The 17,207-nt window shown below is 31.9% G+C and overlaps 1 protein-coding gene across 1 annotated transcript; it reads right to left on the bottom strand.

Moving 5' to 3' along the window:
- Positions 1–1,513: 1,513 nt before the first annotated feature.
- Positions 1,514–3,273, bottom strand: LOC25495490 (E3 ubiquitin-protein ligase CIP8). The gene has a single exon (XM_013595713.3). It carries the CDS (start codon positions 3,154–3,156, stop codon positions 2,017–2,019), a length of 1,140 nt encoding a protein of 379 aa, XP_013451167.1. The 5' UTR covers positions 3,157–3,273; the 3' UTR covers positions 1,514–2,016.
- Between the last annotated feature and the right edge of the window lie 13,934 nt (positions 3,274–17,207).

The raw sequence follows: 17,207 nt of genomic DNA, 5'->3' as shown, positions 1-17,207 counted from the left end.
TGATATTGGCATTCGCTACCCTTTTAAGAACCTTATTGCCAAGTTTTTTAATAAGAGATTAAGCCACGTTGAATACTAATAATAAACCGAAAACCCAAATGTCTCTCTCAATTGTAGTTATAAAATATGACTTTCATTCGAGGTACTTGATTTGTAAATTTAAGGGTTATTAAGGGTAAACAACATTTCTTAGTTTGGTTGAATGAAAACATTTCTCAACTATAATTAAGATAAACCTATATTTTAAAACTATCCAAGCTTGTCTAATCCTCTTTTTTTTTTTAAAAAAAAAAAACTCGTCTAATCCCTAGTAAAACATGATAAATACCTATTTATGTGTGATATTTGCATTACATTTACTTTCTTAGAACTTTGTCAAGCATAAGGTTCTTAGAGAATACCTGTTTGCCTTTTTCGAAAGAAGCCGGCTGCAGCTGCTTAAGCGCATGTAGATGACAGCAAACTTTTCCGGCCTGTTGCAGCATTTTCTGATGAGTTCGGGGCTGGACTGCTGGAGTTACTTGACATACATGAATTAAAAGATAAAAAGTTTGTTTTCTGGATAAGTAGTTCATTTCGTTGTCTAGTCCAACATCATTGGTGAACACTCATCACTTTCTATGAAGGATTAAAGAGGACACTCAATCATGTGCTAAGAGAAGATGAAGAAAAATAAAACACCAAAGGAAGCATGCGATATACATGCTCTGCAGACCACAAAAAAGTAAATGAGCCAAATCATTCCCCTATCCCGGGCATAACTCAAACTATAACAAAAGACAGCACATTAATGCTATTATTGCTATACGCAAATACTACACAGCATACCCCTAGTTTTACCCCAGGACAGAGGGAACAAATTAACTACATTTCCCGGCTAAGACTCCTAGCAGCAAACACCAAGATCAGCACGGCTAAACTCTTTTTAGCAAACTAATGGTGAAAATCTCGGACTATTAACTCATTTGACTCCTTCAAGCTATAATATATTTCGTCCCCCTTATTCGTACCAACTGTCAATTATCCTTGGATACTAAATTGTGGCTGCCAAATCAAGGGCAAGCAAACATGATCACATCCAATCATCAAAAAAGGCAAAACGCCAAGATATAAAATACTTTCCACTGTACCAACCCCAAAACAATTTACAGCAACCAAACTACATCTTAACTAACATTAAAAATTCCTTCACAGTCTAACTGCATCAAAGAAGCTACTATAAACAGGAGAGGGCAACACCCTCCATCCACCTCATCGCCAGTTTTCGAAGAACACAAATACATAAATGTCAATACAAGTTCACAATACAAGCTAACTCCCAAGCAAAAATTATTGCACAACAAAAGTATCAAGTGTTAAACTGACCTCACTAAAATGTCAACTGCACAAAAGATTAAGCATGACTAAACATCAACCTTATGCAAATTCAAATAATAGACAACAGAAAGAAAAACCTATAACCCATATGCACATTATTCAAGAAACAATGGAAATATGAAGGGTATAATAAAAATGCTCATGGAATAACAACTTTCTTCATATAAAAAACAGAAAACTAAGTGAACAAGAATTAAGAACCATGTTTACTTATACAAAGTTACAAGCTTACAAAACCATTCAGCTAATTAGTAATGGTTTTCCAATCTTCCTTTTCCTTAGAAAAAGGGTCAGCTAAACTAAAGACATACAGATGATCAACACTATAATACAATAACTAATTTTTTTATGAAGAGAAACACTAACTAACCCATCAACATGATCCATCTTGTGATACACTTCAACTTTATGAACATAAAATGGAATATTAACAGCATCCTTTTATTGAGTAAATCAAATCCAATGCACACAAAATGGCATAAAACTTATTCCAAAATCACCACCACCACAGAATGAAAATTGAAAACTAATTGCAAAAGTTTTTTCTCATCATCATTTGAATAAACGAGACAAAACCAACTACTATTTACATAAATTTGAGGGTAAAACCTGAAGCAAAGCATAAGTCAAAAACTACATCTATGCATCAAAGTCCAACAGATCACGAGCCACCCTACGAACCTTACTCTGCTCGTAATCATCATCATCCGTTGGTAACTCATACCGACAAACAGGACAAGTATTCCGAATATTCAACCACGGCAAAATACAATCACCATGGTAACAATGTGAGCAAGGCAACTTCCCAACCTTCTCTTCCACCGTTACCTCGTCTTTACAAACAGCACACACAACATCCTTTTCTTTCAACTCCTCCTCAGTCAACTCCACCAACGGTAAATTCTCCACGAAACTCTTTGCCGCTGGTGGACTACCCTTCAAACCACTGTCATTCTCCAATAACTGTCCGAAAAGAATGTCATAATCCGTATTCCCCGATATAATCCCATCATGAACAGCTAAATACAAATTATTCAAACTCTCATCTTCATGTTCCAATCCACCATTCCTCTCTAAATTATTAAAAGCCAATAAGATCTCCCATTCCAAATACCTCAACGCCTCTTCCCCGGCTTCATCTTCTTCCCCCTCAAACCCCGACTCCATCGATTGTTCATCAATCTCAACCTCAACATTAACATCAACATCAACCTCAACCTCATCAATTAACAAACTAGAAGAAGCTTCTTCAATCTCATTCTCATTGACCCTCCCTTCAATCACTTCCTCCCAATCATTCAAAACACTCCTATGATCATCTTCCAAACAAAGACTATCCCAACACAACCCACTAACCCTCTCATCATCATTCTCCCCACCATAATCAAATTCTTCATCATTCCCACTCGATTCCGAATCGGTACCAAATTCAACAACCCTAAGCCCACCAGAATCACCACCACCCCCAACTAATGAAGAAAAATCAAAAACATCATCATAATTATCATCATTATATTGAGTTTCATTTTCATATTCATATTCAACATCAAACCCTAACCCTAAACCTAATTCTGGTTCACCTTGATGAAAATCAGCGATGTTGGAGAAAGGGTTTATGCGTGTATCTTCTTCGTCGTCCCAAGGACAAGATGGGTCGGTGGGGGAACGATTTTGGTAGAGATCGGTGACGAATTGACTCAGCGAATCGGTGTCGGAATCGGAATATAGTGAGTTAGTTGTTATTGTTGCGAAGGGATTTGAAGAGGAATAACGAGACATGTTTTTTGTGTTTGTGATTGTTTGATTCTGTGAATCTTCTTGTTGTTTTGTTTTTCTGTGGTTTGTGTTGTGTTTTTGTGTACGTGTGTGAGAGTTTACACACGAGTATGAGAAAGAGTCTCCGACAAAAAAAATAAAGTGCTCCCTAAATAAACTATGATTATTTTTTAACAATAATATAACAAATACTAATAAAAATTCTAAAATAACACCAATAATAGAGTATTTTTAAAAACAAATTTGTTTAAGGGTATAACTTAAATAATGAAAAATTCAGCCAAAAAAATCTTGTATTTCTTTTATATAATGTAATAGATATATATACATCAATGTGCGGTTTAGAGTGATTAGGAGGGTCCCACTTGTATGTGCGGTTTAGGCGTCTTTTCGATTTGGTTGAAAAGAAGTCAATATTGGTGGCGTGTATGTGTGGTTTTGGGTGGGAGGAGGGACGGGCGGCCTGGAAGTGACACCGTAGGTTGTGGGGGTGGGAGGATGAGCTCTTAGGGGAGTGTAGGATTTTGCTTCATGCCATTTCTTTGCAGAATAATTCTACTGATTATTGACAATGGAGGCTTGATCTTAGTGGCGGTTACTTCGTTCGGAGTGTGTACCTCAAGCTTACTACTCATGAGTTACCTAGCTTGGATGCTACCTTAGATCTCATTTTGCATAAACAAGTTCCCTTGAAGGTTTCTATTCTGGCTTGGCATCTTCTTCGAAATCAGTTGCCAACGAAGGACAATTTTGAGGTGTGTGGCATTATTTCTCATGATAATCAGTTATGTGTGACTAGGTGTGGGGGTGTCAAGACTGCTCATAATTTATTTCTCTCGTCCTTGTTTCGATTCTCTGTGGGATCTTGTTCGGGCGTGGCTTGGCTTTTCATCGGCTGGTCTGTACCATTTACAGGATCATCTTATTTAGTTTGTTTATTCTTCAGGAGGGTCGCGAGTTCTGCATTCCTTTATGCAGCTTGTTTGGTATGTTACGTATGACTTTTGGGGAATGAAAGAAATAATAGAAATTTCAAGAACAATGAAAGCACCATTCACCAACTATTAGTTAAAGTTTATTTACACTCCTTGTGTGGATAAAGACAACTTATATTAATGTTCGTTTAAATTCTAATTTGTGGTGGTCGAGCACGTTTGTTTGTTTGAACATCAACTAATTTCTTTTGTTGTTCCTTCCTGATTACTGGTTCGGTTGTACACTTGTAAACTTTTGAGGCCCTTATTGGCACACCTTGTGCTTCTAAGGAGTCTCTTTTTGTCGTAATATATTTCATTTTTGTTTGTTCAAAAAAAATATATATACATCAATATGATCTCTAAACTCTATTCTCATCTTTCAATTTGGTCGCTAGATCAGTCAATTGAGAGACCAAATTGATGTATTTCTCATAGTTTTAAAAATCTTTTAGTTGATATTAATTAGAGACCAAATTAATGAGATAGTTATATTATATATAGGAATAAAATTGAATATTTATTCAGTAATATTCAACTTAATCCGATATTTTTATATAGAAAATAAACTAGTTTATATGTGTGTTAGCCTATATTTTATCTTGTGTATGTTCGACAGGTAAAGGAAGGTTCAAAGCTGCAAAAATTCCCTAAGTCCATGACTGAAGCTGCTGAGTTCGACGGAAGTTGGAAGTTTTCGACGAGAAACTTTAATTCGCGACAAACTATTGGATTTTAGAAAAAGCGAGATTTAAATGTTCAGACACGTGGGAAAGTCCTTGTCGAAGACATTCAGCTCATAGCCGTTAGATTTGAAGTTATTTTCTATATGTAAATATAGTAGTTTTTCATAGAAAAACAAGTCACAAATCTCATTTACAGAATTCAAACACTCAAAGTACCCAGCGTAGAGAGAAAAGAGTCACATAATGTATGTAAAGATTTGTTGAACCATCTTTAAATTAATGCAATGAATTTACTTTTCTTTAAGTTTCTTTGTCTTCTACAATTTTAAGTTTTCTTTCGAAAGACGATTATCTTTATTCAAAAAACAGTTTTATTCATCTTGTTCATAAAGCAAACTATGAATATGATGAACATTCAAGCATTTTCTGGAAAAAGATTGCACAATATTCCCTAGGATTTCTAGTTTGATCCTGCAAGTAATTATTTAAAACTAGTCATATTGTTTTACCAAAAACACAGGCAAACAAATTGGCACACCCGGTGGGACCTTGTTTGTGCAATTTTTTGAAGAAACTTCCATAAATTCAAATTTTTTCTAAAAAGTTCTTGTGAAAAATATTTCTGGAAATTTGTAACTCTCTTTGATAAACTTTTTATGGAAAAAACTTTACTTGTGCATGCATTTAAGAAGTGGTAAAGCCTTGAAAGATGACTCGTCTTAGTGGTACTTCTGCATCATCTACACAAAGTAGCGCACAATCTTCATAAGCACAATCTACACAGGCATCTGCCCCCACAATAGGTGCCAATGTGTCAACTGCCATGGGGGCAACCATGACCATGTCAGTTTTGACAGAAATGGAGCTAATTGCCCTTGCAAATGCTTCGATAATTGTTGCAATAACACAACCAGACTTGGTGGCTTCTGTACCACCATTCACCAGTCTTGACTTGGTGGCTTCATTGAATCTTCAAAGATCTCACATGAAATAAATATTTCAAAAAAGCGAAACAAGGTACTTTACGATGTCGTACCAACATGTCAAGACATCTTGCTATAACACTTGCTTTAACAAAATGCTGCCAATTATAGTCTACAAGCCTAACAAAAATGAAGACAATTTTAACATTTAATTTAATGTAAGAAAACTTTTTCTTTTATAAAATAATACTCAAGCAAATTGTAAACATAATCCAATTCTCTCCCAAGTAAGCACAACAACAATCAACAACACAATAGTGATTAGGATTGCCTAATCTAACTAATTTTAAAATGCGTCATTTTTAACTTTTTTCCTTATGCCTCAATATGTGTTGGGTCAGCCTTATTTTAGACATTCCATTCAACATTCTAAGTGAAAATGGCTCTTTTATACATGTTACTGAAGACATCAGAAAAACCATAAAAAGGATCGGTTTAGTGTCGCATTTTCAAATAATTGTATTAGCAGTGCACCTTATTGCGCTTTTCCTTTTTATTCACTTGTAATTAATCTTTGATATATAAAAAAGTTTAAGCACAATGTAAAAACTCTTATGATTTACTTGACAATGTACTTTTGATAAAGCTAAAGAGATTTTGGAAGGTCTTGAACAATGTGGCTTTTGAGATCTCCCACCACTATTTCATTAAAAGAACTTGTGAATAAACTTGTTTTTAGTATGACTATGAGTACACAACTTGCGAATATAATTTTAGAAAAATTCTAACAACTATCTCTACGCGCTAGTTAAAGAAACAAATATAATAAAAATATTTTAGAACTTAGTCAAACTCCTTTTTTTGAAAGAACTTAGTCAAACTTAATAATATAAAAATTATTCTTTTCAATACAATTTTTTTTCGTTTCCTTGATTATTGTTCTTTTTTAGGAAACTAGTTACCATGATCCATAATTTTATTATGTATTGTACACATACATTAATCTTGCTAGGCAATCTTTCCTTCTATTAATTGGTTTCAAGAGATCTTATTCTTAACGAAGCCACAATCTCTTTGTTATTGGTTCTGTTACGGATGCTCGAATGAGGACCTTCTCTATCCTCCTCTTTCTTGTAATCCATTCAACTTGTATTTTCTGCAACCCTATTTAACACTTTGAGGTTGGGACAATTTTATTTATACCAACACTTCCTATATATAAACGTGGAGTATGACTCGTGAAAAAAGACGGGCAATGGAGATGAGCGAATGAAGCAACCATTGTAGTATTGTTGTAATCAAAACCGTAGTGTTATATACTCTTTTCGTTCCTTATTATAAGTTTCTTTGAAAGAAAAAAAGCTTAATAGCAGTTTTAGCCCCTAACTTTTCTAAAGTTGCGATTTTGGCCTCCTAAGAAGAAAACTACAAAACTGTCCCCTAAGTTTTGCATATGTGGCAGTTTTGACCCCCAAAGCCAATTTTGACTTGGTTTATGCTGACGTGACACCCTAAGTGAGGTGCCACATGTTATAATTATTATTATTATTATTATTTTACCAAAAATTGGCCTTGGGGGCCAAAACTGCCACATATGCAAAACTTAGGGGATAGTTTTGTAACTTTTTTTCTTAGGGGGTCAAAATCGCAACTTCGTGGAAGTTTGCGGGCGAAAACTGCTATTAAGCCCTTTTTCTTTCAATCCCTTTACAATAAACTCGAGCGGAGCACGGGTCAAAAATCTAGTTTGTAAATAATTGGAATAAAGAAACCCTGAGAATAAACATAGTTTGGTGGAAAAAGAAGTTTATTTTTGGTTAAAGGATTTTAACTTTAAGAAGAACTCGTTTTAGGCCGTTTGGTGTTGAAAAGCCTTGAACAATATCAAAGAACTTGCAAGTTTCATTTTGTTTAACAATCTACTTTAATAAACATAGTTTGGTTTTTATTTTGTATTTTTCAGTTCAGATTGATTCTTTAGTTTGATTCAATTCATTGTTTTTTTAAGCACCCTTACAATTACAATAAGAAAAAAAAAACAAGTCAATAAAGTCCATAATACCAACCTCAGTTTTCTCACTTCTTAAACCTCATTATGGGTTCTCAGTTGATAGTGAAGACAACTACATATAAAACACAACATTTTCAGCTAAACAGTTAAACAACTAAGCTCTTGACAAATTCAGTCTAGTTAAGGTTTTGAGTTATAAATACCAACAATTATCTCCTTTGGAAAATGTCATATTTCACCATAAAGCTTACTTTAAAGTCTTAAATTCACATTTCATATATTTCAATTGTTGGATTTTAATATCATAATCATAGATACAAATTAGTGTGCATACCTTTAGGTTCTATAGATTCGAGAGATGATGAGAGAATTGTTATTTGTAGAGAAAGATGCAATATCTTCATGGATTCTTAGGTTTTCACCATATTAAACGGGTTTTAATATAATCACATTAGGTTTAACAAAACAGCCTAATCAATCAAGCTCCATTTAGAAATATAACCCGACAAATATAAATTAACGAACGAATTAGTGCTTAATAATAATGGACCATAATTTATTTATAACAATATATAAGGTATGAAGTAAATATAACAAGGGATGAAAATGAATTTTAACAGTCCTCGAAGAGGTTAAGGTCTAAGTTTTTTTTTTTCTCATACAAAAAGAATGAAGTATCCCTTTATATTGAAGTTGTTTCCTTTGTACCCAAAACCTAACTACTATTTCTGTTTTGTTTTAAGGGATCATCACATGCCCAACTTAATTGTTTTGCATGAAAATGGAAAACATAGAATTCATGGGAGAAAGATGTTTGGTTGCATGCTCCACAAGAAAATGTACTTCCTGTCAAATTATTTTTTTTCCCTATTTTATTTGTTCGTCGTTTGATTATTTTGTAATTATGAATATAATGGAAATATATTAGTGATGATGGACCAAAGTAACGGGTTTAGTTTATATTTGGTTTCATTTTGGATGTGTCACAACTGATTGTGGAGTATATATAATTGGTTTTAATATGTTCGGATGATAAAATTAATTATCTTTTTTTGATACTGAATCATTCTAATTTAAAACTATGGTTTATAGTTTTTGATTCAAAATATAATTTTCTCAATCAAATTTCTTGTTCAAGTCACTTTTATATCCAAATATCCTAGTACTATCAAACACTACCTAAGTTCTATTTGATATTTTTAAAATATTGGTGATTTTTGTATAATAATCTTGATTAAAATTAATTTTACAAACGCACCTCAGTTCTATTTGATATTTTTATACAAGTAGATTATTATTATCTATCATTTTTAAAAAAAAATAAAATCTAATTGATTGGACAAAATAAATTATCAGCTAGTGGTTAGAGTTTGATCGATCATTAGTGCTACTATTATCAATAAAATCCACCATTCCCAAATCTCTTTTAAAGAAAGTATAATAATGAAATTCGCCAAAAAATATGTCTATGGAAAAATTATTAAAGTCGGTGTAAGGGGTATTCAATATCCATTACAAAGAGATAATGTCAAACACTTTGAAGGTATAACAATGGACTACTCTACCAATCTATTCTTATTCTACCATCTTTACAAATAAACCAAGACCAAGACAAGTTAAGTTTCACGACCATCTACCTCCAAAATACTCTTTCTTATGAGTAAATGATCGATGCATCAGTGATCTCTAAAACCTCTTCAGTTACATGAGAGTTCAGTAAAATCTTATCAGTTAAAAATTAATACATGTGGAAATTTTAAATGTTAAAAATAAGAGAGAGAAGACAATCAATGGTGGAAAGATTTTTACAGGAGGAAATCCATTCCTTGTATCAACTAATGAATATTATAAATAAGTACTCAAAAGGTTACAATCAAATGATTAATCTTGTGCAAAATTGTAAAATTGCACTTGTTTTCGTTGTAAAATACACGAACATTATACATTTATACTTGATTTTTTTTCTCTGAGTTGGATGTTGCACCGTTTCCCAACCAAAACCTTAAGGTGTGTTTGAATTTGAGGGTTTCGGAGGGAAAGGGAAAAGAGGATTTACTTTTCTTTTTTAAATTGCAGACTGTATAACATGTTTTTCTAAAATAAATTAAGTGTGATTGAAGTTCTCTATTTTTTCTCCTTATTCCTTCCTTTTTTTAATCTAACGAATCTGGCCGTTCTTTAATTAATTTTTAACAGGGAATTTTACTTCATTCAAATGATAAAATAAATATAGTACAATTAGAATCACCATGTGTTGGGACATTCTTGAATATATAATATATTCTTATATGAGATCAATATTAGTGATTAAGAAAGCCAAGAACAAGCCAAGATACATATGAACAGTGCAAAAATCAATGAAAAATTAACAAGTCAAAATTTTAATCCTAAGAACCCTTCAAAACTCTTGCACATATGGCCGATGGTCATCAGAATTGTAAGAAGTCTTTAAAATCTTTTTTTTTAAAATGTGCTGGTGTTCGCATATATTGACTATAAGTGATCTTTAACGTGACCAATTCAACCACATTGGTGATAACCTTTGTAATCCTCTTACTCTAAATATGACATGGATACAACAAGTTCCTCTCAAGCATTGCACCAATCACATGGTATAATGATAAAAACACCAAAAGGACCAAATGTCATGGTAACTTTCGAGGAGGGTGCTTAGAGACCGACTCTAAAAGTGTATTGTTATGGTCTAAATATAAGCAAAGTCCAATTATTAAAGTGTACTCAACAATTGGTTAAAGAAAAGAGACATGTGTAACTTGATCCAACAATTAAGGGGTAATTCTCACAAAAAAATATCCTCTTAACCTTCTATAAAAGGGAGCAATAATTAGAAAGATGAGTATGAAAAAAAAAATGATGAAAGTATCTCCTCTCTGTTTGATAGTAGTATCTAATAGAGTAATGATTTAGTTTTAGGACTAAGTCTTCTTCTATCTTTCTACAATTTTCTTAAGTTGTCAATTTTGCATTGTATTCCATCAATTTCTCTGAATTCACTGAACTCAATACAAAGTTATTTCACTATTTGTGTTATATTTCATTGCATTCATCAATTACAAAGGGTCAAACCCTTACATGTACGAGGTTAAAGTTTAGAGGCGATGGATGACATTTTAACACGTGGGACTTGAAGCATTTGATTGAATTAAAATATGTAAAAGTGTGAATGAGGCTTTGAGCCATTGTGCCATATACACCCTCTGTTCATTATTATAAGCAAATTTTAATATTTTAGGTTCATCCAATAAATGATGTATGTAGTCTATATTAAAGACCACATACATTATTTATTAAATGAATCTAAAATATCAATTTTTACTTATAATAGTGATTGGAGGGTGTACTAAGCAAGGATTTAAAGTTCAACCATGTTATATAGGTAAATATTGAAAATGTTGTTATAAGACAAGGCCAAGGCCGACGGAAGATACCTCAAATTGTTGTTGTTGACGACATAGATATTAGGTGGCATTTCATATGGAAAAGGTTAATTTTTTCTCACCATGAGAAAGTTAGATTCAATGATTAGATTAAGTGAAGAACATATTCTTAACATGCTCTCTCAACACTAGATTTTTCTTCACACTATCTTCCAACAATTTAAAAATTCTGAAAATTAATTTTCAGAAATTAAAAAAATCGAAAAAATTTCAGATAATTTTTTTTAAAATTCTGTAATTCATTTATTGAATGTTAGAATTTATTTTTTGAAAAATGAAAAAGAAAATCCAGAATTTTATTTTCTTAGAAAAATAAAAAACTTTAATTTCAAAATATTTTTTTAGGATTTTTATTTTATTTTTCAGAATATCTTATTTTATTATGAAATTAAAAAATATATTCTTTTTAGAAAAATAAAAACTTATCTTAGTGTCCAAAATTTTATTTTTATTAAAATAATTTTTTTTTCAAAAAAATAAAATTCTAACATTCAATAAATGAATTACAGAATTTAAAATTTTTTTTTATATTTTTTTAATTTCTAAAAATTAATTTTCATAATTTTTAAATTGTTGGAAGATAGTGTGAAGAAAAATCTAGTCTTGAGAGAACATGTTAAGAATATGTTCTTCACTTAATCTAATCATTGAATCCAACTTTCCCATAGTGGGAAAGGATTAACCTTTCCCATGTGAACACACACCTAGATATTATTGAGGAAATAAATTAAGCAACCAAATTGGCACTAGATATTTTGATGGATGTTTGGAAAGATGAAATGATAAAAAGTTTAGTTAAAACATAACGAGATTCATCATTTACAAATAACTTTACAAGATATAACTCTCTCGTATTTATTGTAACTAAATTAGTAATTTAGTTGAAACAAATGCGAGAGGTTTACACCCTTTAAAGTATTTTGTAATTAATAATTATGTTTCAACCGAATCTTACAATCATGTTTTCTTTTTCAACATATATCGATCAAAACATCAACGGTTGTCAATCTGATGGCAGAAGATAATTGATAATTCCTCGATAATATCTATGACAACGAGCAATGCTATATATCAAGAAAGATTTCATCAATAAAATTTTAAGAATGACATGACAGAATAATCACCCTTAAATTTTATCAAGAAATAGTCTTGAAATTAATGTTAACCAATAAAATCCCAGCCTGGCCGGAAATCATGGGGTGGTGGGTGTTATGTATTTTTTTTTTTATAAAAGATTAATAAATGAGACTGAAATCTAAAGGTGATTATTGTGCCATGTCATTCTTAAATCTTTTTTATAAAATCATTCTTGATATCCAGTATTTTTCCTATGACAACACCAACGATGTTGTGTTATATCTCACAAGCCTTGTCGTACTGCACGATTAAGTCGGTCAAATTTATAATATTGTTAAACAATGAATCCTTATTGAATATAGAACTCTTGCAACTCCAAGCCTCAATAGCAATTTTGCACATTTTAATTCAATCAAATGTTTCACATCCACATGCCAGTTGAATTGCATGCAATTGCTGAACATTCTTTACTTTTCACATTGTATTATCAAGATATCGATTAAATAGAATAAATTGAATAACTTAATTCAAGATGTTTTCAATATATGTTTCTAAAAAATAATATTCTCAATATACAAAAAAAAAAAAAAAAAAAAAAAACTCAATTAAATGTGGTGAGGTTGTATAGAAAATTTAAAATACAAAAATATGAGATAAACTAACGGGTTGCGCTTAAACTTTGTGTAAATTTGACTAAACACCATTTCACCTAAGACTTCAACTCAGTACTCCCAATCAATTTGTTAGCTCATTAATTGATTTACCTATATGACCTATATGAAACAGTTATAAAAGGAAATATTTTCTTAAAAATTGTGTATTATTCTTTTTAAAACATGAAAAAATGTTGTTTTTAATGTTAGCTTTGTTTTTTCTTTCTATTTTTAATTGTTTAATTAGTTCCAATGGCATTGTTTAACATGACCCATTATTAATCAACAAAAATAAGAGCTAATAGGTGTATTTGAGATAAAAAAATATATAAAAAAGTTTACTGCCTTGACCATTCAAAAACTCAACAAAAGTTGGAACAACACTTCTCTGAACTAGCTCATCAAGTTTATAGCCAACGTGTTTTACTTTGAGGTTTTTACGAATCCAATTGATAGTATCATTTAGATTGAAGTTGACCATAATGGTTGGTTAGCATTGCAATCTATAACGAATTATTTAGAAGAATTTGATCCGATTTTTAAGTGGAATATTTCTTGAACCGATGATAGTTACTTTCAGAACGAATTCTGTTTTATCAGTTACAACATGTGTCCCAAGAACTCAAAATTTAGATGTCACATGTGATTAATCATCTTTAAAATAATATTTGGCAGATTAACAATATGGTAAAATATTTAATTTACTTAAATTAGATTTAATAGATTTTTTTGGCAGTGATATTTAATAGATATGAATAGGTTAAGTCCAAATATATTCATATACAACAAAAAAATCAAATAAAAAAATGTGGTGAGCCCAAAACTTAAGTAAATAGTTAAGGATTTTTTTAGGGGATAAATATAGTTAAGAATTGTTAAGGCCAATGTTCGAACTCTAATAGTACTTTAGATTTAACCGAACCTTAATTAATCAATTTAGTTCATTTATTTCATTAAATTGAAGGCTAGGTCGATCAATTAGTTTGAGTTAAAAGTTAAAAGGAATTGGAGGTGGTTCAAACATGAAATAATGAGTAAATATTAAGCTTACGGTTAATTAATAAGATTTATCATTCAAATTCTTTTTTTACTTAATACCATTCAGGGAAATTTCAAATCGAAATTAACTAAAATTAAAAAGCTATAAAGAATGTTACCAACAAATAGTAATAACAAAAAAAAAAGTCTCAATTGAGACCAAAAGCTAAAAACAAATGCTTGGTCTATAGAAGTGAAAGAGAAAAGTGGGAGTGAGAGGAAACCTCCACGATGGATTTTGTTGGGTTAAGAAGTGATGTTTTAAATCCTACATCTATGGTGTTCAATAAAATGTGTTTGTGTAACAATATTGGCTAAGAATAAAGATGGTGGAAAAATAGTATTCATGGTCTTTTCTCTTCATTTCTAAACCCTTGCAATAAAATTTTCTGGATAGTTGAAGAATGAAGGAAGTATCCCTTTTTATTGCTGGTGTCTCTCCCTTGTACCAATGGCATAGGATACCCAAAACCTAACTACTACTGATGTTGTCTTTTTTGTTTTAAGTGACCATCACACTGCAACTGTATTGTTTGCATGGAAATGGAAAAAGTAGAATTTGCAGGGATAAAGATGGTTTGTTGCATACTCCCCAAGGAAATGAACTTCCTATCAAATTTTTTAGGATTATGGTAATTCATAGTTCATTTATTTAACTAAACCAAAGAAGAAGCTAAAATGGAATATATTACTGAAAATCTGAAGATTTCAGCACAAGGAGTGCCAAAATCCCAGTTGAAATAGTATCAATTACAACCAAAAACAAACGGGGAACAACAAAACAGAACCATAAAAGAAAGCTACCCTGTTGCATAATAATTCCCAAGCAAGGTAAATGATTTAACCACCATGTATGGTAGGAGAAAACAAAACTAGGACGATTCGCTTTCAGCCACTAATAAGATTGAAGCTTAACTTTATCTAGCAATTGATTAATCGAAGCTTCTGTTTGGTGAAAAACCCGAGCATTCCTTTCAAGCCAAATCACCCAAACACAAGATAACCATATACGATCAAAAACGGAGCGATTGTTTCTTGAGAAGCCTCCTAAGGTGCCAAATTGATATAAATGGTCCGACACATGTTCAGGAAATACTATGTGGTAACTAAGCCAGTGAGAAATATCATACCAAAGTTTACCAAAAAAAATCACAAGAGATGAATAAGTGTTTAGCATCCTCCATCATACCGCATCCACCCACGCAAAATTGAGCATTTGGAAGTAAAATGTGTCTTTTAATTAGATTATCCGTTGTTGGCAATCTATCACGCAACAGACGTCAAGCAAAGAGACTAATTTTCAAGGGCACTTCCTTGTTCCAAATTTCTGTCAAGTGAGCTGCTGCCAAAAAATCTACTCTTGATTTAACTAAACCTTAATTAATAAAATTTAGTTCCTTGTTTTCAATTTTTTAGGATTTCTTATATGTAAAATATTAACTGATAATCAACAGTGGTTAAATCAAAGAGATTATCCATATTTTCAAAATTAACATGGATTGAAAATTAACATAAGAAGTTTAAAACAAATATGTTTTTAAATTGTTAGAGTTTTGTCATTAAAGTACAACTTAGATTGTAAAAGTTTGCAAAGACGTTTGATATATTGTGGAGCGTGGATTCGAACTTAGAACATCCTATTTATCTGCATTTAATATGTGTGATTTTGTTCATATTCTCTTTGACATTATTTTCTTTTTGTTGTAAAATTTAGAAAATGAAAACAATATTTAACACTAAATGAAAGTTGGTATGTTTTGCACATGATATTGATTATATCCATTGCACTTTTCCTTTGTTAACACAAAGCTGGGTATTTGTTCTAGGTGAAATGCACAATTCCTTTGTTAAAGTACTATGTTAGACTTTGGATATTTTTATGTCATTTCTTATGTTGTTCTTCAAATTTATATATATGTTTTACATAATTCTAAAAGCAAAGATGTTTGAGATTGAAAAGGAAAAGCACACATGGGTTGATACACTACAGTGAAGAAATGAAATCGGCGCTTATACAATTTAAAAGATAAATCAATTTAAAAAAAAAAAACAACCTTTGCAACAAATGAACAATTAAAAGGCTTTCCTAACTTACTCAAACAACCCAAGCTACGTTCTTTTTTATACGTAGTTTAGTTGCAGTAAACTTTTTTATCTCATATAGGATTTGCTAATTGAGCTTTTCTCTATTTTTAGGTTTGGGAGATAGTGAAGAAAATCGTGTATAATAGCTAGAATGAATGTCTTTTTATACGTCTTCTTTCTCTGTCTTTTTTTTTTTTTTTTTTTTTTACGGGGCTTTCTCTTTTATTTATCGGCTGGATTCTCTGCAAGTATCATTTAAAGTCTTTAAGTTTCTCTATTCTACGATTTCATAATGTATGTGAATATATTCTCGCTTTCTTTTTCATATGAGTCAAGTTAGTAATCAAGAATATGAAATTAAGATGTTATTGATTGTTGTGAATCCCCGGATCTCCAAGACTGGATCGAACCACACCAATACAAAGAATAATGATGTGTGGAGCGACGGAGAGGGGTAACCACCTAACAAGGTGTATTGTGCAAGCAAGAAACAACAAAACACCACCTAGATCTAATCTAGGAACCAAGTGTGAAACACAAAGCAACAATCACAAGATAAAATGGAGGGAAGAAGAAAACAATAAACACAAAGAGATTGTTCACCCAGTTCGGTCCAAACTTGACATACTCTGGAGGAGAGATTGTACTCTCCAATCCACTATCAAATGAGTTCTTTACAAAAGGGATACAAGAGGTTACAAGAAATTAGCTTGACAAGTTCACTATGAACAAACCCTAATTTCTACCCCTTTCCCAATCTCACCAAGACACTCAATGATTCTCTCTACAAGGTGTTTCCCATGTTTTCAACCCAAGAGATACTCTAATCAAAGAACCCTAAACCCTAGAGCTTCCCCTTTGATTTCCCAAGTCTCTCTCTTCCAACCTCTCTCTTCAAATCTGCACAAGAACACTTAAGTACTAGTCTTCCTCTGTTCCAATCGTGTCACGATTTTCCCAATCGTGTCACGATTTGCGTCCGTCCCAAGGAACGACCGGTCCTTATCAAGGATACTTAACGAGCAAGTTTCTGGATCGTGTCACGATTTTCCCAAATCGTGCCACGATTTGCACCCCTGCAACCCTAGCTCTCGCACCTCGAAATCGTGTCACAATGCCGCAATCGTGTCACGATTTCCCTATTCTTCC

Source organism: Medicago truncatula, chromosome 6 (genome assembly GCF_003473485.1).
Source record: "Medicago truncatula cultivar Jemalong A17 chromosome 6, MtrunA17r5.0-ANR, whole genome shotgun sequence".
Lineage (NCBI taxonomy): Eukaryota > Viridiplantae > Streptophyta > Magnoliopsida > Fabales > Fabaceae > Medicago > Medicago truncatula.
The sequence above is the reverse complement of the archived record's forward strand: the minus strand, read 5'-3'. Positions and strand labels throughout refer to the sequence as shown.

Excerpts from the sequence above, each read along its gene's own strand:
- LOC25495490 (XM_013595713.3), bottom strand. The coding sequence starts at position 3,156 with ATGTCTCGTTATTCCTCTTCAAATCCCTTCGCAACAATAACAACTAAC.